The sequence below is a fragment of the Martes martes genome (genome assembly GCF_963455335.1).
Source record: "Martes martes genome assembly, chromosome: 9".
Classification (NCBI taxonomy): Eukaryota; Metazoa; Chordata; class Mammalia; order Carnivora; family Mustelidae; genus Martes; species Martes martes.
Genome location: NC_137896.1, coordinates 35,038,329 through 35,062,113, shown reverse-complemented (window position 1 = coordinate 35,062,113; position 23,785 = coordinate 35,038,329). Strand labels below are relative to the sequence as shown.

General features: G+C 41.5%; 1 protein-coding gene across 1 annotated transcript in view; it reads right to left on the bottom strand.

Moving 5' to 3' along the window:
- Positions 1-415: 415 nt before the first annotated feature.
- The window catches only part of SLX4IP (SLX4 interacting protein), a gene marked incomplete at its 3' end in the record, with an annotated part of 187,103 nt that continues 163,733 nt past the window's right edge, over positions 416-23,785 (bottom strand). Inside the window, 8 exon segments of the mRNA XM_080813483.1 lie at positions 416-553; positions 555-619; positions 622-645; positions 648-876; positions 880-1,135; positions 2,300-2,400; positions 19,082-19,170; positions 22,411-22,488. Of these exon segments, the coding sequence (XP_080669609.1) occupies positions 416-553; positions 555-619; positions 622-645; positions 648-876; positions 880-1,135; positions 2,300-2,400; positions 19,082-19,170; positions 22,411-22,488 (980 nt within the window).

Below are 23,785 nucleotides of genomic sequence, written 5' to 3'. Positions count from 1 at the left end.
TCCTTCACTTCTGCCCGACTCAGGCTGAGGAACAGGAGGAGAAATTGTCCCCCCAGATACAGCACCGTCTTCATGTGGCCCACTGTACAGTCTGCACAGTGATGAAGGTGCATGATGAAGGCGCACGATTGGTTTCTTTGCTCAGTTCCTTCAAGAAGGGGGTCATCTTTGACGAGGTGAAGGGCTCTGAAGACAGTTACAGAAGTATGATGAGAAAGTGGCAGTGTTGTTAGAAAAAGCACATAGCCTCCCGGACACGAATGTGTTAAAAAAGAACCCTCACACGGAGCTCTATTTTCCATGCAAAATAATCATTCTAATTCCTTCAACGTCGGGACAGCTGCACACACCCCTCTCTTTCCGCACCTTCAGCCATTACATACCCAACTACAACTCAGCAATCCCCGTTAGTAAGTTAGTGGCCTCCTTCGTACTTCTTTCTTTTCTTGGTTGGGCTGCCCCGGACTGCAGATAATCTTTCAGTGTTTGTGGTTGAGCCGGTCTGCTGTGCCTGCCTTGGCTGACTTTTTGTATGATGTCCGGAGGAGAGATTTTTCCAAAACATGCAACTCTTCATTAGATGCCGTTTTTGCCAAACCTCGTTGCAAAAGTAACCCCGATTTGACAGCTCTGAGGCTGGCAAACCCTGACAGGTTTGCTTTTTTCTACTACGATTTCTCTTGGGACTAATTGATCACTTCCAAGAGAAACTCTCTTGTGGTGGTCGACGTCTTCTGCAGAGCCGCGGTTCCTGCATTTCTGTTGTGCTCTGGCCCTTTGTGGACTTTGTTTTGGACCTGGTGATGCTGACTCATAGCTACAGACAGGGCTCCTGCTTAGAAGGCCTGTCTCTAACCACTCCCCAAGATGAGGTTTTTACTGGCCACTAGTGTCTTCTGGCTGGGTCTGATGAACATTTTCCAGCTCTTGAACAGGAAGCCCCCAGTGGCTCTCGGCTGCCTTTATGTAATCTTTTGCTTGTCCCGTGGACTCTGACGGGGGACTGGCTGAAGCCCGACTGTCACCCCTCCTCCTCGCTATCTCTGCAATCACTGGGTCACTAGATGTTCCCACAATGTCCCTTCTTCTCCATGATTTGCTCAGAACGCTGCTGTTCGTTTCAGTTCTTTTCACACTAAAACAAAGAAAGATTTTTTGGGTTTTGTTTTGTAAAGCTGTAATGGCATGTTGTCCTCCAATTCCTATACCGCTTGTCATGTTTCCTAGACCTAGAAAAGGAGGCACATGCTACCGCTCCTTCTCCCTTACCTCCCTGGCAAATCTAGAACAATCCCTAAGTGTTATGTTTACATTCAGACTGGATCAAGCAATAGCCATCGCATTTTCCAACACACGAGGGTTAGTTATTAGGATACATGAGGACAGGCTTTATTTCTTGATCATTGGGTTTTCAATGTAGTTATATTGGAGTTATGATGGATCTAGTTTAACTAGGGCAGGCAGGTGTTCGTTTCAGATGTGAAGGGCCAATATTGCTTAAATTTGATGTATTGATTTTTTTCCCCCCAGAAGTAAATGATCAGATACATCTAAAGCACAGGCTGTGTGAGCGCATATGCACATGCACAAGGATGTGCTTGTAGACACATACACACATGTTTTCTATAGCACACAAAAAAGGCAATGCAAACGTCACTCTGACTGTAAAATTCCCTTTGAGGGGCAGGGCAGGAGCTGCATGGGGAGAATTGAGAGACTGCAGATACTGACTTCAACACAGATTTGCAGGCTTGTGAATAGCAAGAAATTTCTTAAACCACCAAACTCGTAACACTGAAGCTGAAATATTTACTTTGGCTAAGCTTTAGTCTGGAAACACACACACACATACACACACGTGCACGCACATACAAGCACACACACACACACTCATGTTCTTATTGTTCCTAATCAGAGGCTTAAGGATTATCATAATTATATTAGAATCAGAACCTGCATTTCAGCAAAGGAATGTATTTTTTTAGATGGGTCTGTAGTCACTTGAAAGTTGTAAGAAACACACCAGCAAACAGGTGCTTTTCATCTTCAAAGCACTTGTAATTAATTACTCCTTGCAACACACCTGTGAGGCAAGGCCTCGCTCCCCACTGTCCAGAATGCAAGAGACAGTCAGGAAGGCAAACATGGGACTTAGGTAAGTTTGGTACCAGAGGGGGTTTTGTGATTAATTTCCACAAACTCCTGTTGAATTCCAGACTTCATGTCACATATCCATACCCCCCACCCCCGACACACGCACAGAATCAAAAAGAAGGAAAAGAAAACTGGTCAGACCTACATTTCTTTCAGAGCATTTCTCTTGCGCTTTGCACTGGGAGGAAGTCGACTCTCCGCACACTCAGCAAAATAATCAGACGCTCCATGGAGAGCTCCTTCCGTCTACTCCAAAAGATAATAAAGGTTCAACCAGAAATCTATGAGCTGAACATGAGAAAAAACAGTTCTACTCTGAATGCCCCAGTGAACGGATTTTCATGAAGACTAGATGAAACCACTTAGTGTCAGGCTATTTGAATTTTTTTAAATCTAGAACTTTTGGGTAAATGGTCACTTTTTCTGGACTCCTACTCAACACAGTTCATATGTTAATATGCACCACAGACATCCAAGTCTGTAAGAGAAAGGATGTTGGATCCAAACTATCTGGGAACTCTTGGCCAGTATCTGCTATCTCTGGGGCCCAAGTGTGATGAAGCCGGCATCTCGGGGCCAGGCAGCAGCATGTGTGTGAGCTCCGATCTTCCAGAGAGACCCGCTGGCACCATGGTCTACACCCTAATTAGCCTAAGAATTCCACACATTTTCTCTATTTACAAAATATACAGAATGTGGCCTTTGCAATACTTAAGGTTGCAGGAGTTGAGTTAAAGCCTTTGAATACTGGTACTTTGAAAACTGAAGTTTGTGGTTCCTGGCTACCAGAAAACTAGGAGTTTTTTCTTAAACTAACAGCACCACCACAGTTTTACATGAATTCAGAGATTATCTGTTTATCTATCCTTATATGTTCCCAAGGAAGCGTCATACAGAAGTACTTCTAAAACGTCAAAAACTCCCAATCTTTGCCACCATTAACCTAGTTCATAGTTTTGGAATCATTTCCTTTTTGTTAAGCAAGTAGATAATCCAGACAAGGTGTTAACTGTTCTCATTTCCTGGGAGAGTAAGTGCCCTTCTCTACCAAATTCCACAGTAAAATGTTGAGGCCATAAGGAACAATTCTGGGAAATTATCAGTAGGTCTCTTGCTTTAGACTCACGTTGGAATTTAGCAACGGCAATCCCAGAACACCTGGTAGACAGCAGCCATCGGTATGATGCCAGGAAGCCCCAAAGGCCGGTGCTCTGACCTCTGTAGAATCACTGCCCCAAACCACTGAGTACAAGCTTTCAGTTCCTACTAATCTCGCCTATGGTTTCAGACCTGGATCAATGACACTCAGAGTCATATCTAGTTATAACCTGTCAGTTTTAAGAGTTAGTGAACAGGATATTGTAGGTTTTATTGGATTATACTGCATTTTGATGCTTCTCCTTTCTCCCCCTGACCATCAGAGCTACAGTTTTAAAGTTAAAGGAGAGAGAGAGAGAGATGGAGGGGGAGGGGGAAAAGAGGGGGCGAGAGTGGGAGAGGGAGGGAAGGAGAAAGAGAGAGACTGAGATTTATGTGTGAAACACTTCTAAACATGCCCTATAAGTACAGTAGATTTTCCCCTTACAACCACACCCTGTAAGTGCTGTATTTTCAGAGTTGAACAATTAACATAAGGAGCATGAGTCAGGCTTTGAACAACTCTGTGGGAACCAGAAAGCCTTTTGCTATTAGGAATGATGTAAATTCCCCAAGGCTTGAAGAAGTCCACAATGGAAGGCAGACAGGGTCATAAATAACAACAATGGATACTGCGCAGACCACATAAAGTACGATGCCGCGATAGTGACACTCTTCAAATCTCATACTAGATCCAATCTCTGCCTTTATTTATTTATTTTTTAAACTCAGTTTAAAGAGCACTGTGTATTTCCTATGGGAACTTCAAAAACTGCTTTAAGAAACATGACAATTGACTCTCGTCCCAAATTCCTCTGATCACAAACAATGGGAGAAAATGTCCTTAGAAGGAGAAGGACAACAGAAAATGTGATGGAGTGACAGAAGGATATGTCCAGTTCAAAAAGTGCAAAACCTGTGACTTCGATTTAAAAAAAGAGAAAAAGAAAAGAAACCGGCAAGGCAGGGTCTCCTGCTTACAAATTAAAACCACATTTGGCAATTTGTTGAAGGAGGCATATTTACATTTGTATGAAGACTGGGTGGGCAGGAAAATTTAAAAAAAGCTTAGATTCTTTCTTCAGTCCTTGAACTGTCAGATCTCATTAGAAATCTCTCATTCTTATTTTTCTAGGGTCAATTCATTCCCCTTTGTCACTAAATCGCAGCCTCCGGAGCCCCTCGAACAAATATTCCAGAGGAAGCAGTGATTCTCTGGAAGAGGGACTGGGAACAGGATTTCCCAAGGGAGCTGTCCTGATTACTAATGGCTTCTCACATCTGGAACCGAAATGTAATCTGTGGCTTATCCAGAGGCAAAACTCCAAGGTACAAGACAGTGTGTGCTCGGAAGTGCTTCTTGGGTTTACCTAAACGACGCTATTCCTTTTTAGATTCTGCCTTGAATAATGACCTGGACATCTTCTGCAAAGAATACATACAAACTCAATATATTAAAAAAGGTTACCAGTTGGCCACCCAAAGTCCAGAGTGCACACTCCATGGGGACTCGGTTACTAAAGAAACAGGGTAACCAAGGGGAGCATGGGTGGCTCAGTCGGTTAAGTGTCTAACTCTTGATTTTGGCTCAGGTCATGATCTCAGGGTCCCAGGACTGAGTCCCACATTGGACTCCGTGCTCAGCGGGGAGGCTGCATGGGATTCTTTCTCTCCGTCTCCCTCTGCCCCTCCCCTGCTCATTCTCTAAAATAATTTTTTTTTTTTAATCTCAAAATACCACTAAAAAAGAAAAGAAAATTAGAGAAGAGAAGAGAAGAGAAAATAGGTTAACCAAGGGGCTCTCTTTGGGCCTTCATGGGTGATTCTTCTCAACCTAGACACTAGCTCTGAGTCTAGAAAAGGAATAAAATTCTGCAAGTATCGTCACCTGCCCCCGTCTACTCCCCACCCATTTACTTTTTGATTTTTGGCAATGCTTTGATTTTAGTTTTAAACTGTCCAGCTGTAAAGACTGTCTATATATAGTTCCGGGACATAACCAAAAAAATGTAGGGCAAGGCCACAGGCCCCAAAGGGAATCTAATCCAGGGGAACACTTCCCTTGGCAGACTGAGCAGCCCAGACAAGCTCCCAGAGCAAGGGGTCAGATCTTGATGCCATTCTCAGGGACGCTGTGGAGTCTTGTGGATGCGCCCTGAAGATAGGCTGTGTGCCCTAGTACAGGTCCAAAAGGAAGGTTGAATAGGTGAGCGTTTAAGTATGAAGATGGGTGATGTGCTATCTGGCCTGACCTAGGAAACACATTTTAAATTTATTGCCAGAAAACACTGCAAAGAGAATCCCCACTGGAATTAGCGAGGCAACTAAGACATGCTTCCTGCCTCTAATCAGAGAATGGGCTGGACTGAAATGCAGTTAGACAGATTGGCTGATGTTTAAGTTACAAAGGCAAATCGAAACCGTGGATAAATCAAGGTGTTCATGGCATAGTGACCTACTGAATACCACTTCTGAGTAGAACACTGTTGGGTTAGTGAAGGATGAGAAGAGAAGTTGGCCTAAAAAGATGTAAGGAACACCCGCTCTTGAGTTTGTATCCTCCTCAAGGAGCCTATAAAACACAGCTGAGACTCCCAAAGGCTATTGGGAAGACTGTCACCAAGGGAGCTTTTCAAAAAATACAGATTCCCAAGACCCATCCCTGGAAGTTGGTTCACCAGATCTAGGGTGGGGATATGAGATCTATATTTAGGTTCCCAGGTGATTCAAGCACTGCTAATATACACGAAATGATACTCGACAGAACAGAGCAACAGATAAATGTAAACTGGTCCACTGAGGCAGTGTTTGGCCAAGTGTGGTCCAGTTACCTCAGGCATCAAAATTACCCAGGGAGCATGTTCAAAAATGTTTAGGATTCTACCCCAGAACCTACTGTATTTGGATCTCCAGGGGGGAAAGGCAAAGCAGATACATTTTTAGGCAATCTCCCCAATGATTCTGATACCCAGCAGAGTTAATGAGCTTCTGCCCACTCAAACAGGGCACGGATGGACTTGATAACTAACTGAGCAGAGTCCGGCAGAATCATCCCATCAGACAACACTGAACTCTGTACTGAACACTGTTTTAGGCCCTTGTGGAAAAGGATGTGAACTCACAGAAAACATCTCTCCTCTCACGGAGTCTCCAATCCATGGGGAAGACAAGAAACAAACATATGATGTGTCAGAAGGTTGTGATGTTATGAGGAGATATACATGTCCAAAATGTCTGTTTTAGATCTGTTGGTGGGGGAATGTTGTAGTAGGTATGAAGATGAGCTTTACCAAGAGATCTGAGTGGAGGGTGAGCCATGTGAGCCCAGTGCATTTCAGGCAGGGAGAAATGTGAACACCAAGGCTCTGAAGATAGCATGTGCCTGGGGGGGAGAAGAAATAGAACAGTAAATGGGGGGGGGGGTTGGAGGGCAGGTAACAGGTGTGTGTGTATATTGGTGGTATGTGTATTGGTGGAGGCAAATCACATATGGGTTTTATAAGGATGGCATATTTTATTCTAAGGACGATGATGTGCCTTTGGAAGGTTCTAAGGGGAAAAGTGACTTGGCACTTTAAAAGGATCACCCTGGGTGCAGTAGGGGGACAAATGGACACAGGGAGACCAGTAATAAGACTACTGCAATAGTCCACTCAGAGACGAGGGGTCTTCTAGGAGCTGGTGATGGTAAGAAATGGTTAGAATGCAAATATAATTTGAAGGGAGGCCCAATAGAATGTGTCAATGGACTGGATATAGTTGGTCATCAGAAAATTCAAGGATGACTCCAAGATTTGTGGTTTAAAAAAGTGGGTGAAGGAAGTTAGCCTTTACCAACACAGGAAGTATGGGGGAGGGACAGGCTTGGGGAAGTGGGACCAAGAAATCAACCTTAGATATATAAACTTGAAGAGTCCTCTTGGATATCCAAACAGAGATGCTGAGTAGGAAGTTAAGACACAGGTTTTAGGAAGAGCGAGGTCTGGGCTATGGACAGAAAGCTGGGAAGTCCATGCAGATGGTATATAAAGTCATCAGTCAGGATGACCCCACTAAGGGGTGAGTTTGGATGAGGAAGAAAGAAGTCAAGAAGATGAGGAAGATTCACGAAAGAAGGTCTTGAGGGAACAAAGTCTTTCACTGAAAGTGACAACCATGTCAAATGTGCTGAGCAATTAGGAGTAAGAACTGACCAATGGAAGGTGACTTGACAAAGGCTCTTTTTTGGTGGAGTGGGACCCAAAGCCTGTTTAGGATGGATGGGTTCAAGAGTAAAGTGGAGACAGAGTAGAAACCAGTGATCTCTAGTAGGAATATAACATGTGCTGTACATGTAACTTTAAATTTTCCACAGACCATGAAAAAAGTACAAGAAAACTGGCGAAATCAGATTTCAATAATATATATTATTTAGCCCAATATATAAAATGTTACCATTACAACATGTAATATAAAAATGTTGAGATATTTTATATTTTTATACCAAGTCTCCAGAATCTGGTATGTATCTGACATGAATAGGACATCACTCCTGACTTGCCACATTTCCAATGCTCCATGGCCCAAACGTGGTCATGCGGGGCCAGTGTAGGGTCAGTCACTTTTGAAGGTGTTATTCCCACACTCCAGGGCCCTCACTTGACATGGACAGACAGCATGGCCTTCAGTGCCATTATTTATCTGACAAACGGGGCTTCTGTCGGGAGAATCTTGCTTTAGCTTTGAAGCAGGAGGCTGTAGGCCCTGGGACATAAGTAGTAACCTAGGCTGGAACTGCCAGGGAAGGTCCTGGGGCCATGAGACCAGACTGCAGGTCACTTGAGGAGCCCCGTGAGTGCACCCCACCATCGCAGTGCAGCCCCCAGTGGGGTGCTCCCAGCACCCCTCAGAGCTACATTTAGAAGGGATGACAGGAGCTATCCCACCACACTCTTATTTCCAGTACTGCAGAATATCCTGCCTGAAAAGGAGGCAATAATGGGAGAAGGCAGGAAAAAAGGCTTTTCAATGCCATTAAGGTTTTTCTCACAGTAGTACTTAATGCAGTAATGTGGTACTCTCAGGCTTTATCTTTCTTTAGAGATCTAATTTCTTATGGTCATGTACATGCGTTTCCTCTGATTGTTTCAGTCAGTCCTAAATGAAAATAATTCATAACCCAACCAGAGTATTTTAAAAGGAGGTAACTCATAGTAAAATATCAGGACACGTAGTTTTATGTCACATTCAAAATGTTACCATGTCTGAATTCTTTGTGATCACATATCTCCTGAGTTTGATCAAATCAAGTTAACACTCCTGGGAGGGGAAGGGGAACACAGTGAAGTAGGAGATGGAAGCCAAGGTCTGGTAGTCATTGGCTGCTTGTGCCGGAGCCCATCTCTCAACTCCCTGATTGGTGGGTTTCTCACCTGTCCTTCAGGATTGTTTGGGAAATTCAAATGCAGCAAGCTGTATGAAGCACACTTTAGAAACTGGAAAGTGCTAAACACATTTTCTTGACATGACTGTAAAAAGAAAACTTGGTGCCTACAGAAACCATACAGGGTCTTTAAAAATGCAAGCCTGCCTTGCATTTGTAGAGAACTTATGCCATTAAAGTACTTTTTCCCACAACTCATCGGGGCCTTACTGAGTTACTTAGCAGGCAGGTATTGTCCCTATTTGAACAATGAGACCCAAGAGATTAAGTGTGCTTTTAGCTAGGGGCAGAACTGAGAGGAGAAGGCCTGGCCCTCTGTGGAGTGCTCCCTGCACTGTGCCCAGTGGGTCAGCTGCCATCACAGTCAGACGTGACTTGTAGAAAGAGTTCGAAGTCCTTGGGTCTAGCCCCCACTCAGTCTCTTCCTTGCAGTGAGCTCTAGACAAGCTACTTATCCTCCCTGAACACCAGTTTCCTCATTCAGAAAAGAGGAATAAGAGTATCTCTATGGTGGACACTCATTCATTTCCTGGAAATAATACTCAGATTTTGCCTCTAGTCCCTATCCAATATCCATGCATTTCAGGAGGCCTTGCCTCTAAACCAGACTCCAGAAGTAGGCCCATGACCCCATCCAGGCCAATCAGAGTACTGAATTCATGAGTCTCAAAGAGATGCATGAGCTGCAGGTGGCCTGGGAAGAGACCTGCTCTCTGTTCCCATGGGCTGGAGCTACCGGAGCCAACCACCACATACAGGCTGAAGAATGAAGCCAACACTGTGGAAGGCAGAACCAGAGGACGTGAGAAATAGTCCTGATGATATTCTTTGTGCTTCTGGTCAACAAGCCATACCTGAAGTCTGGACTTTACAGGCACATGAGCCAAAAACCTTCCTTTTTTGCTAAGCCATTTTGAGTTGGCCTTCCTGTCCCTTGAAAACTAAAAGGTTCAAGACTGATACAATCTCTTCTCAGGTTTGTTGCATTGAATAAGTTATTGTATGTGACAGCTCCCTGCCAACAATACAAGTTTTTTGCAAATAATAAAAGTGGAGTAAAAGTAATATATTATCAACTTTTTTGGGCAGCACATAATAGTATTAAAGTATAAGCCTAGACCACTTTCGATTCTTTATAACTCTGTGATAAGGCAGAAAGGTTATTCTTGAACTTTAGTGTGATGTCCATTGATTTTTAAGAGCATCAGCATTCTGAAATGTGACATGCTAGGGAAGGCTGAGTCACTTATAGAAAAGCAGGCCCAGCACAGCACAAATTCCGACAACGACCACAATCTTAGACCATGATGCACTGTGACCATACAGAAGCCACATGTCTTAAAATGAGGAAGAGGTCTCCCTTTCCCAAATTTCACTTTTAATATTTTCTTAAATTATTTGGTAATGAATAAGTCATGGACATAAAAAGGGTAAAACAGGTGGGATGGAGTACTAATGAACAATTAAAAGAATGTATAGAAACTATAGATATAGATACCTATGTCTGTATCTATATCTATATATAGACACAAAGGAACTGAAGCAAAAAGAGGTCAAATGAAAGGGCAAAGGGTATCTCATGAATTCCACCATACACTGAAATCATCTTCTCCTAAGATGATAAGGATGGAAGACATCTGTACTGAGATACCACAGACAAAGCAGTTAACGTAGGCACTAGTACCAAGTGAGTCCTCATGGGATGCCCAAGAGGAGGACATGACCTTCCCCATTTCAGAGACGAGGAAACTGATGCCCTATGAGGCCAAGTCATCTGTCCAGTTCCCATAGTGAAGGATAAACCTTTTGCTTCACTGTGTTTCTCTGGGCCAAGTCCCTCTCCCAAAGCCTCCTTTTCTCTGCCTTCCTGTGAAAGGACCGATCTCTAAGGGAAAGTGGAGCGCAGCCTTGCTGATGCCACTGCCTGGGTCAGTAGCAAACACTGTAGGTTTTTTGTTTTTGTTTTTAATAAAAATTTTAAAGTTTTCTTTTATTCTGAACTGATGACCATGAACCTGCCTTGTGTATATCTAGGGAAGTACCAACAAATTGTTGCAAAGAATGTTAACCTGAAAATGAAATCAGTAAAAAAAAAAATCAAGGAAGTTATTTTGCAGGAAGTACACATTTCACAGGGATTTTCCAGTTTACATTCACCTAACCCTTGAGAACCCAAAAATAAATCCCACGCACCCCTAGGCCCCACTGTCGAGCCTCTGGCACCATACAAGCATGATGAAACTCGGATGCTTTAAAAAATTTGTAGGTTTGGGACCTGTGCTTCTTAATGATGGGGAGTTTGTTGACCACTCTGAGGACTGAATGAAAGCTATTTAACTTTGGCTAGTAAAATACTTTTTAAAGAAGCTAAAAATTTCTTTTTCTTTAAATTTTAGGGAATTTATGAATTACAGGTTAATAGTGCCCAGTTTAAAAGCAGAAGGGAAATATCTGTGAAAAACAGAGAGAAACTTAATGGGAACTTCCTCAGGCGGGATACCCCATTCTAAAATAATTCCTCCCACAGAGATCTGTGGTTGAAAAATGCCAACACCTCCTAGGAAGCTTGCTAGCCCTTCATTCAGGTTGATGACTTTTTTCCCCTCACATGTCCCATGGCTCAGTGTGTGGGCCTGGACAGGATGGGAGAAGAGCCAGGTGGGTAAATGTATATCCAGGCACGCAAGAGGTAGCGCCAGCCAGAAGAGGGCCCATGGTACCCCCTGGACACCAGTGGGAATAAGACAGAGGAGCCAGAGAGAATACATCACAGATGACTGTCTTGTTTCAAAATTCTGAGTGCTCAGAGCTGGCTCTCTGCCCAGGGACGCAGAAGGGACAGCTCTTCCCATTTCTCTTGAACACAGACAGCAAGACCCCCTTTCCAAGACTCCCATCTCATGACAGTAACAGCTTCTGTGAACTAGTCTGGGAATCTCACCCCATTTATGACATGGTTTCCTTGGGAAAATGAGTACTGAATTCTAAATCATCCGCTTACTAAATTAACTTTCTAAACATAATCCTCTCGCACGTCAAACTCTGTGCTATCACTGTGGGTGTTCAGAAGAACATAAGAGATTTTACAGATTTGGGCCTGAGAAGTCTGTAGACTCCCAATTCCTGTGTAGCTCAGAGAAGACACTGGGCCCTTCCTCCAAAGCCATATCTCATCGTGAGTCTACTGGCAGCTGTTGGAAATGAAAGGCATTCTAGCTGGTGGTTTCTGGCTCTCCTCCTCCTCTGGATGTTGATTAACAGAGCTCCCACTGAAGGTCACGAGTTTATGCTCTTATTGTAGCCCTTCTTCACCACTGACCTGCTGGCTAAATGGGAGTTTATCTCTTACCTTTTTGGTACCTCTCTTTTTATAGCTGCAAAATGAAGCTGGGCTGACAAGTGGAGACAAAAAAATGATGGTGTTGAGCTTCTTGGGAAAATAGTATGTGCAGATGGACATTACCATTTCCAGCGGGCAGGGTAAGATATACAGCAATCTGCTAGTCTAGTGCTAATGATGTTTAAATTATCTCCTCTTCGGGGAAGAATGGAAACAGTAATGATAATTAATATTGGATAAGTGCTTTTTAAGTCTAGAAGACATTTTTATACTCACTATCTCACTTGATCCTTAGTAAAACTTGGGAAGGTCTGTATAACAGGCATCACTTTTACCTCTGCTTAACAAGACAGGGGACCAACGCTCCAAAAAGCCAGATGACTTGTCCACGGTCATCCAGGGAGTGAGAAAGGCAGTGGTCAAAGCCAGATCTTTTAATTTCAAGTTTGATCTCTTTTCTACTTTTTCTATTCCCTGCCCTGTTTTTCCCAATTCAATCTATCATCTAACTGGTCATCAAAGGAAGATTCTAGGTCTGCACTATGAAGAATAAGCACAAAGGATGAGAGGACCCAGAGACATCCTATTCTCGCTTACTCTATCTAACTAGTCTAACTTAGATATGTCCTATTTCAGCTTATCCTGCCTATCCTAGTCTCATTCAGCAAAGGGCAGGCTCCTTTTGTTTGTTTTTTTCTTAAAGATTTTATTCATTTGTTTGAGAGAGAAAGAAAGAGCAAGAGAGAACACATGTGGGAGGGTGGGGAGAGGGAGAAGCAGGCTCCCTGCTGAGCAAGGAGCCGGATATGGGACTCAATCCCAGGACTCAGGGATCATGACCTGAACTGAAGGCAGATGTTCAACTGACTGAGCCACCCAGGTGCCCAAAAGGGCAGGTTCCTTACGGGTGCTAGAGACAGGGGAGCACGAACCATCTCTTTCACAAACACTGCTGGCTAATCATTGGGGAGAATTTTATTATTAGGAAAGGAGAATGAAACCTCAGGTTACTGTAACATATAATCAAAGGATAATCTTTTCCTTAATTAATTTATTTACTTTAGAGAGAGAGAGAGAGAGCACACATACGCGCCAGCAGCAGGAGGAGCTCAGAGGGAGGGAGAGGGAGGGGGAAAAAATCTCAGCAGACTCTGTGCTGAGTGCTGAGCACAACATGGGTCAATCCCATGACCCCGAGATCACAACCCGAGCTGAAATCAGAAGTTGGACACTCAACCAACTGACCCACCCAGGCACTGCAAGGACAGTTAATCTTTAAAAAAATGATGTGTATTAAGGAGGGCATGTGTTGCGATGAGCACTGGGTGTTAAACACAACTGGTGAATCTCTGAACACAACAACAAGAACTCAAGATGTACTATATGTTGGCTAACTGGACATAATAAAAAATAAAAAGAAATACAATAAAAACAAAACAAAACAATTTTTCTCTCCTGAGAAAAATGTATCTTCTTCGTCACAGTCTAGAAAAACTATTCTAGACAGACCAACCCGACCTAGAATATCCTATCCCCACCACCAGCCATTAGGACATTGCACCTGCCGGTCCATATTATAAGAGCAGGTGTGTGATGGCTACTACAGTTTCTGACTGAACCCAAACAGCCCATCTGTAGGCTCTGCTGAGGGCGTGGCCCAAATCTGTTCCTTAACGATCTGGTGACTATGTTCTGACCCTGAGCACTGGCCACAGGTGACTGGAAGAGGAGAGGGCAGGCAGCCTAGGGATGCAGAAGGCAAGATGGTGGGCATTGGAGAGGTCCTGCTGCTACATGCTGCTAGCATGGTCCATGCTACTACAATTATCACAACACTGATCAACATGCAGAATAAAAACTACCTCACATTACGAACCAAAACAAATTCCACAAAAACACAAGAAAATGTAAAGAAATATTTGTCCAACTTTGAAAACCAAAACACCAAGATAATCAAAGGCAGAAATCATTACGGAAACCATAAAATTGGGAACATACATATCTATCACATAGCAATGTCATATAATTGAAAGGTAAATGATAAATTCACTAAAAGTTAACTTTCCTTACTATGCAAGAAGTTTTTAAAAACAGGAGTTTGTGAAATACAAAAATACCAACAGAAAAATGGACACAAACACACAATTCACAAATGAATGGGTCTTGGCTAAAATAAGTACACAGTGACCTCAGCTATCAAGTATCAAGTATGGAGGGGGACAGACTAGGTCATTAACAGAGGCTGTCTTTAGGTTGGGAGTTGTGGATAATTTTTACTTTCTTTGTTTATATTTGGATTCTAGAGTTTCTGTACAATGAACATGGACAATTTTGGTAAGCAGTTATTAAGTAAAAAACTAAGTTCAGAACACTGTGGGAAATGTGAAATATGGGAACAACCTCTTCCCCCTCAAGGAACTTTTCCTAGCGCTACAGGAATCTTTGCTTAATGGCTTCCAAGTAATCTACCACTAGCATTGTTTAGGAAATACAATAAGATGAGAAGAATGGATTCTTAAAAAGCTTATGACACATTATGAAAAACCTAGGAAAAAATCCACTACTTACTTAAATTTTTGATACAAAGAAAGAGTTCTTTTCTTGAATGATCTGATTTATAGTTAGGCAGAAGTTCCCTCATAAAAGTCCTGTCAATAAGGGTGCAAAGTTAATGCACAAACTGTTAAGTAGTTTATTTCTTCTAAAAATGGATGGTCTGAAATGTTTGTTTCTTTATATATTCTTTTTATCTTTCCTAAAATAAAATGTAGCTCTACCCCCACTTTTTTTTCTTTTAGCACAACTTTTAAATCTACAAGTGAGGTTCTCTTTTGTATGAAATTATTTTACGGCTGTTATTTAGCTACATTTTCATCTGCTTCCTTCGACAGAATTCAGTGTGAGAAAGGATTTCTGAGATCATTTGATACCCTCCCCCTTGACTGAGATGAGGGCTAAGGCCCACAGAGGTTCAATTATGACAGCCAAGCTAAAAATAACCCCGGCTAGCATAGTTTATTGCTTCTTCAGACTTGTTCTCTTGTCAATTTTATACTCATAAACTAGCAGAATTCTTTGCCATTACACAGTAGTTTGACTCACGTGTTCAGTTTAGTGCTTAAACAGCGTCTCCCATCGGGACATGCCAGTGATCGTCCTCCAAGCTGATGCTACAGCAACAGCCTAGCACATAGGGCCTGGTGACTGGGGTACATCTGCAGAACTTTGATGGCTACTGTCACAACTTGGGCCGCAATCTCAATGGAGCATGAGGCAGATAACTCAAACATCTTAATTATATACCAACTTTGAGGCAGCCCTGGGGTATTACATGCCATTTTTAATTTCCAAAGGAATCACAGACTTTTACAGCTTCAGTTTAAAAGTTAGAAAGTAATTTAGAATTTGGGGCTTTCTTCTGAATAGCAGAGGATCCAAGTGCACCATTAAGGTGCAGAATGGATACATCTTAAAGAAAAAGGGAAGCTCTATTTGAATTACATTTTTTTTTTAGGTTACCAGGGTAACTTTCAGTACCCCAGATTTGGTAGACTACAAGTTCCTTGAAGGCAAGCTACAAGCTACAAGCTCCACTCTTTTTTTTTTTTTAATTCTGTTTCCCCAGTGCCTACTCAAGCTCCTAGCACAGAGCCAGCACCCAGCAAATAACGTTCAAGTGTGATGATTAGAACAGATGGGAAGGATCTCCAGAGGGTAGGAGTGCCTGTAACCAATGCTCTATGAGATAATAGCTTTGTGCTGACCCTGAAATGTCCCAGATACATACAGAGTTCTATTTACACAATAAAGTTATTACTTTGTAATTACTTTGGTGATTATTGGCTATTCACTTTAATAAAGAAATAATACAAATAATAAGTAATTTTTAATTTCCCAAAACCCCAGAGCTTTACCTCTGAGGGAAAAAAAACAGCCTCGATACAGGGAACTGGGTTTGTAAATACATGACAATATCGTTGAAATGGACTATAACTGAGTGCCATCAAAATTTACTTTATGCTCTTTGTACTTCTCAGGAAAAACAAAGGTAAGGGAGAACAAACAACACAAAACAAAACAAAAGGTAAAAACCCTCAGAAAGACTTCCCAGCTCCATTCTTAGCAATAGGTCAAACACCGAGGCTACAAGGGCCTTGAGATTTCTTATGAGAAACTGTAGTAAGAAAAATACAGTGACTCATCTCATAATAATGCCCTTTCTTCCCAAAGCACACATCCCAATTCCCACATCCCCGGCACATGGGCACTCGGTGCAGAGCTGTCGCAACACGGAGCATCTCCGGGCACCAATGCCCCTCGGGGGGACGAAAGCAATGCCGACGCTGGGGTAACAGACCTCCCTGGTGTTGGGGGAGGGCACGAGGGGGTGGCACGGCTGTACCTGCTCTGCCCTCCAAGGGAGGGAGATTACTCCCTTTGTACCACTCAATCTGGAACAGCAGTCCTTTTGTGTAGCCACCTTCAGGAACCGGGGCACTACGTGCAGCCGACTTCCTTCAATACAGGCTGGAAGATGCCCCTTGGCAGAGCATTTCTGAACAGGCACTCCCAGCTTTCCTAACCAACTGTCATTTAGACACTGAGGAACCAAAAAAAAAAAGAAAAAAGGAGGAGGAAGAAGAAAAGGAATCTGCTACTCGAGGCACAAGCCGGGTGCCCAGGCTGTTTGTTGCCTGGGTACTGGCTTACTCCCCCATCACTTTGGGGGCCATGGCAGACTGAGTACAGTAAACACTTAGAGGAAACTCGCTGATGTTTATTGACAAAAACGCATCTCCAATACAGCTATTTAGGAAGCCAATTTCCCAGTCCTTACCCAGTCAGACATTCCTGGAGAATAACCACCAATGGAAATGAGATGGATCCTGCCCTTTGGCGAATATCAGTGTGAAGGGATAAAGATGTCAAGGCTTTCCAGAAGTTCAAGGAATATGTACACAAGGGCCAGGTATCACTGGCTTTGGGCATTTGAAGTACGTAACGAGGAGTATGCATGCCTTCTCTGAGACAGAAGGCAATTCTGGGAAGGAAGGATGGTTTACTGAGCCTCACGTGACTGAGACAGAGGTCCAACATCAGTGAGGTAAGAGCTCCAAGGCACCTGCGGTGGAAGGACCATGTTTTTGGCTTGATGGGCAATTTGCAGGAGGGCCCTGGGTAGGCCTGGATAATTCACCATTTCTAGGGACAACAAGCTTAAGGAAGTGGTGGACTGGGGGCCCGAAAGGAGAAAGGGGTGCACAGAGCCTTGTCCAGGGAGGGACCTGCTTAGCGGTGCTACGTGTTAGCTGACTCCCATGTGCATGGCTGGGAAGCGTGTGTTCCTGAAGGCATAGTCAGAGGTGTGGGAGTGGAGCGGTGGTAGAGCCAGAGACGGAGCACACCCGCAGAGTCACTGAAAACAATGAAGGACCCTAATGATAGGAACTCTGATAGCGTTAAATCACTACAAGTCACAACGTACTGAGGAGAAGAAAACTGAACGGGCTTATGTAAAACGCTGAGACTAGTCAACTCTTCAGAATGAAAACTTAACATTTAGGAAGTCCTCCAGATTACAGGATTTCTATGACAGCAGTTATAGAAAACTCAGATCCATATAAAGACCAGTGCCCCAAAGGAGGATAGTATTTCATTTGTATTGAAATGTTTTAACTCAGCCTTAATCATTTAAGATATAAAGTATTAATATTACATATCATACAAGATCTAATTTCTTCTGTATTCCATCTGAAGCATTGACACTTCCTGGTACAGTTAACTGTTTTCTTAAACCACAGATCAATTTCTTCACTGCTCTGAGAATCAGTTAAGTTGTATTATAGTTGTTTACCAACAATGTTATTACTTTAGTATTTATTAATTTACTAAGACAACTCTAACATCCTGGGAACATTTCAAAGAATACACTTTGAATACTTTTCACCAAATCTGCTTCATTTATGCCATTTAATTGATAGATGAAGAAATAAGGGTCCCACTGGCTTTTCCAAAGGGATCATCTGCTCCAAACAAAAGCTTTTCTGCTCTCTACTTTTCCCAAGTCTCTATTCACCCTTCTAGCATTTATTTAAGATGAGCTAAGAAGCTGGTTTTAGAACATGTGGCCCAAATTTCACATTTTATATAGATTAAAAAATAATAAACATAAGGAGTAATCTAATATCCCCATAAATTATTTTAGAAGCATAATAATCATGTCATACTTCATGTCCAGGTTTCGTATCTGCTAGATTTTTCTCCTCTTTGTTAAAGTTCAAGTAAAATATCCAAAAACATGAAAAAAATTTACACAGCGGTAAATTTAGATTGTGGACTGTGGCTGCAGCACAACACACACACACACACACACACACACACACACCCCAAGCAGACTCTCTTAAGTGTGTATGTTAAGCTTACAAGGCAAAGCTCAAAGCTACCATAGTGTGGATAAATTTTCTCTATTTATCTACACTGAGAACTCCAATGAAACACAAATGAGACAGGACCTGATGAGGCTTGAGACTAAGCCTGAGAAAAGAGGCAGAAAACAAGCCCTATCAGCAAAGAAACAACACACTGGGGAAAAGTACTGATTCTCATGAAAATGTCAGTGATTCACCATGGAATAAAATTCAAAAGCCACTGACCCCAATGAAAGCTTCTAGCGGAAACATGTGGATTTTGCTTCATTTCACTGAAAGACTTTGCTTTATCTCATTTGATTATTATCAAAAGCATCATCACAGTTTTTGTGATATGTTGCTTTCTCATGTAAAATTGATGTAGAAAAGATATGGTTGATCAAACTAAATTTTCAACGGGTCTTCAGAACAAGAAAATAAAAGCAAACAAACCAAAACACATCAGTTAATATTACCATGCAATAGGTAGGACATTTTTCGTCCCTTAAAACATGCACTGAATGCTGGATAGCCAAATGATAACTGAAGACAGTACTTTTTCAATTTTTACGGTAAGTTGTCATTTAAGCGGATTTATTTACAGAATGTTTTTGTACATACCAATTCTTCATTCTGACTTGCCAAAAGATCACGACTGAATGAAAGCTGACTTACACAGACCACAAATCTGTCAGGAAATACACGGAGCTCTGCACAAAATGAAGAAAATAAAATTACTAAAGGCATCAAAAATCTATGACCAGAGAAATGCTTGGTCCCAGAATTTTCTGTTCTAGTCATAAGCATGTATGTATAAGACACATGTCTCTTCTCCTCACCTTTCAGTGTTTGCACTCAGCAGGGCGGGGCAAGCACAGAGCTCTGGGGAGCACCCAGGAGGTTGCAAATTGGTCCACCTGAGCCCCTGGACCATTATATTGTATCCCATGAAACCCCTAGGCAGGGCCCTTGCAGCCCTCCCCCTGTGTCAGTTTGCTGTTCTCTGACCAGAACTCACATTTGGGAAATAGGAGCAACGTTCTCTAATGAGTGTGCAGATTTATACAGGAGGAGGAAGAGGAAGATAGAAGATAAAATCTGAAAACTCATTGACATTCTAACTAATTACTTTAATTGTCATCTCTTTGGTCATCTGGTCTTAGATCCGTCCCCTAAACTGGAGGGCAGATTCCCAATCTGAATCAGGCTATGGAAATAGCAGTGTCGTTAACAGGAATAATAATAAGGAAATGGTAAAACATGCGATAGCACAGTTGATACAATTACACTACAGTCACACTAATATAACATTACAACTTCTTAAAGCAAAACCACTGACGGAAAAGGCTGAAGGAATCACAGAACTGGATGCCCCAACATTCAATGAAAGAAAGAATATGAAGTGGTAAATGCCATCTGTATCTTTTCTCCTCTCTCATTTGTCTACCCATCCACATTCACGTACACAGCCTCCACCTATCTCCGGAGTGATGTTTAGCTGATGCTAATAACGTGTATTCTGGGTGGGAGGAAAGGATCTTCTCCCTTCTTTATACTTGGTTGTACTGCTCTAATATTTTTATAATACACATGTATCATACTGATTAACACAAAGCCATTTTTCTAAAAGAGAAAACTTCCCTCTAAGATGACCAATATTTTTACAGAGGGATGGTATGAATCGGTAAGTGAAGCCTTTTACACACGTTGCTCATTTCCAACAATGGCTGACAATGTGAGGGACTGACTGAGGCAATAACGCCTCTTAGCCTGATATACTCAGGAGCCAAGTGTGAAGGTGTTGATTACACAGACGCACAACTTAAACAGAATTAACACCATACCACCTGGCTAGGTTAAATTACACCAAAGGCCTAATGAGTTGATGTTCTAGTAAGAGCCATCTCCTTACCCCTCCCCTAGACCACTGCTGTGCCCTTGGTGATCACTCTTCCCTATTCTATTTCATCCTACTCAGTGCAAGCAGGTTACAGCTCTCAAAAACAAACAAACAAACAAAAACCAAAAACCAAAACCAAAAAAACCCCAGCTCCATTTATCCTTCTCAAAACCCCATTCTCAGTATCTACCACAAGACCTACAAACTTCAAAGCCCTCCCTGAGTGAAACCTAACCTGTCACTCTGGTCTTACCCCCACTAGTCCTCCTCATGTAGAAATCCCCATTTCAGAAAGCCTGAGTGTGCTGTGAAACTCTGACCTCTTATAGATGTTTTATCTAGTTAGGAGACTACAGATGGACTTTGAAAAGCCAAAAATAAATAAAATAGAAGTCATTAATATCTATTCATTAATTCTTTTTTTTTTTTTTTTAAGATTAGTTATTTAGTTATTTATTTGACAGAGGGAGAGGGGGAAAGAGAGACAGAGTACAAGTAGGGGGAGCAACAGAGGGAGAAGGAGAAGCAGGTTCCCCAATGAGCTGGGAGCCTGATGCAGGGCTGATTCCAGCATCCAGGGATCATGACCTGAGCTGAAGGCAGATGCTTAACTGACTGAGCCACCCAGGCACCCTTATTCACTAATTGTTAAAATTTCTTTAAAAAAAAAAAAAAAAAGATTTTATTTATTTGAGAGAGAGAGAGAGAGAGAGAGAGCATGCATGCATGCAAGAGCAGGGGAAAGGGCAGAGGGAAAGGGAGAGGGAGCAGCAGACTCCCTGCTGAGCACAGAGCCCAACACAGGGCTCAATCCCAGGATCCCGAGATCATGACCTGAACCAAAGTCAGGTGCTTAACCAACTGGGCCACTCAGGCACCCTAATTCTTAAAATTTCTTAATGAGATAAGTGGTAAGTAGTCTGCTTCTCACTCTCAGGAAGGAGGAACTGAGTCACAGAATTCATTATTTGCCTCTTGCCCAAAACCATAAAATTGAAATACAACTCAGTAGATCAGAATTCAAATTCAAAATGATCAATTCTATCCAATAATTTCCCTGATTTGTCCTTCCACTTCTTCCTCTGAAAAATAAGAATGCTAGAATGATGAATTTTGAACATTTGGGGGCCAGGTACTGTATAAACAGAAAGCAACGTCTGCACACCTTTTCTTTGCTTAGGTCATAACTGGAATTTTTATTGTTTTAATATTTAAATAAAGTGAAGATTTAGGCAATAACAATCTCTATCATACAGGGTAGCTAGTCTTCATTTTAACAGACAGGCTTATTTTACTAAGAGAACTGAACAAAGTGGAAAGTCCCATTAAAATATATATATATATATATATATATATTTTTTTTTAAAGAGTAATATATTTGATTGACACTTAAAGTTTAAAAAGTGCAGATCATTGTTAAGATTCCAAGAGCAAATCTCCACACAGTTTATTTTCAAAGTCCCTGTTTCATATCTATTAAAATCATCCAAGGAAGTTCAGTTAGATTTTCTTTCCAATGTTCAGATCAGCTTGGAGAATTGTCATTAGCATCTGACTTTATTGTTGTTGGCTGGACGTGTTTGACATCATTTCCCCAGTGGACTTCTTGACTTGGGGAAATGAGGAGGGAAGCTGGCCTTGTCACACACCTAAGAAAGGCTCTGACAGCTCTGGGCTGGGAAAGCATTTTCTCGTGTACACACTTGTTCTGTATCCCAGGGACTTGGTGTGCACAGACAAAGATGAAGTGATTCATAGTTTAACTGCCTGTCAAATCATTCTGGAAGCTCAATGAAAGTGCTGAGATGCAGCAGGAAAATGAAGCATAATGTGGCTCAGCTCACAGTTCTCAGAGAGGCAATAAATCAGTGAAAATTGAAAAACAAAACAAAAACAAAAATCACAAATATTTAGAAATAGTCTTAATTAGTACTTCAATTTCACAAAGGCAATGAAGCAAGTTGGAACCTTCATTCCTTAATTTTCATTCCTTCTCTAGTGCAAGTTAATAGTGCAAAATGCCTGACAACTAAAGAAATCAGTTTCTTACCAGTACTCTGTGAACCCCTGAAACAGTAAAGGCGTAACCCTCTCTTGAGGAAATAGGCTGTGATTTGAAAGCCATAACCTGCAAAGTGAAAGAGGAAATCATTAGACTATAAACTTGTTCCCCACTAAATCCCATTAGCTCCCCAATGCCTACGATATAGTATGTGTTCAATAACTATTTACCAAATGAAAGAATAAAAGGAATCAATAGTGGGACTCACTTGAAAGGAAAGGTTAAACATTACAATCTGAGCTCCTCTAGCCTGGCCAGAGCACCTGGCTGGAATGGTCTCCAGTCCCTGAAGTACCTCAGTTGCTTTATCTGTACAATGAATTCAACCAAGAATTCTTTCCCCCTTAAGGTTATCATTCCAAATTGAAGGAGAGATTAAGAGTTTTCCCGATAAGCAAAAGGTATAGGATTCATCGCCACTATACTGGCCCTATGAGAAATGCTAAAGGGCCTTCTTTAAGCCAAAGAGAAATTGCACTATTCATTATAACCGAATATATATATTTGGTTAAAAATATTAGAAAATATATATTTGGTTATAATTAATATATTATATATTCATAATTAACATATATTATATATGTTCACACACATATATATATATGAATAAAGTTTAAAAATCTCACTGGAAAAGGAAAATATGTAACAAAGGTAGTGGACAATTGCCTGTAAAGCAAGCATGAAAGTTAAAAGAAAAACACAGTAAAATTCCCTCAAACTACAATAATTAGTTAAGGGCAGCATAAAATAAAAAGATGCAAAATGTGTCATCAAAAAATATAAAACATTGAGGAAGGGTAATAAGGTAAAGCTTTGGAATGTATTTAAAATTAAGTTTCTATGAGCCTAAAACAAGCTGCTATTTATATATGATATTTTATGTGAACCTCATGGTTACCACAAGGTAAGAAGTATATAGTAAATACACAAAAGAAAATGAGAAAGGAAGCTAAACATAACACTAAAGAAAGTTATCAGACCACAAAGGAAGAGAGAAAGAGAAGAAAGGAACAGAAAGGAACTACAAAAATAAGAAAATAATGAAGAAAATGGCAGTAAGTATATACTTATGTATATTTTAAATGTAAATGGATAAAAATCATCAGTAAAAAGACAGAGTGCAAAGCAGATTAAAAACAAAATACAAAAAACAAAAAACAAGACCCATCTATATGCTGCCTACAAGATATTCACTTCAGAAGTAAGAACACAAAGACTGAAAGTGAAAGGACAGAAAAAGACATTCCATGAAAATGGAAATGAAAAGAATGCTGAAGTAGTTATGCTCATTTTCAAACAAAATAAACTTTAGAACAAAGATTGCAATAAAAAACAAAAGAGGGCATTACAGGGGCACCTGGGT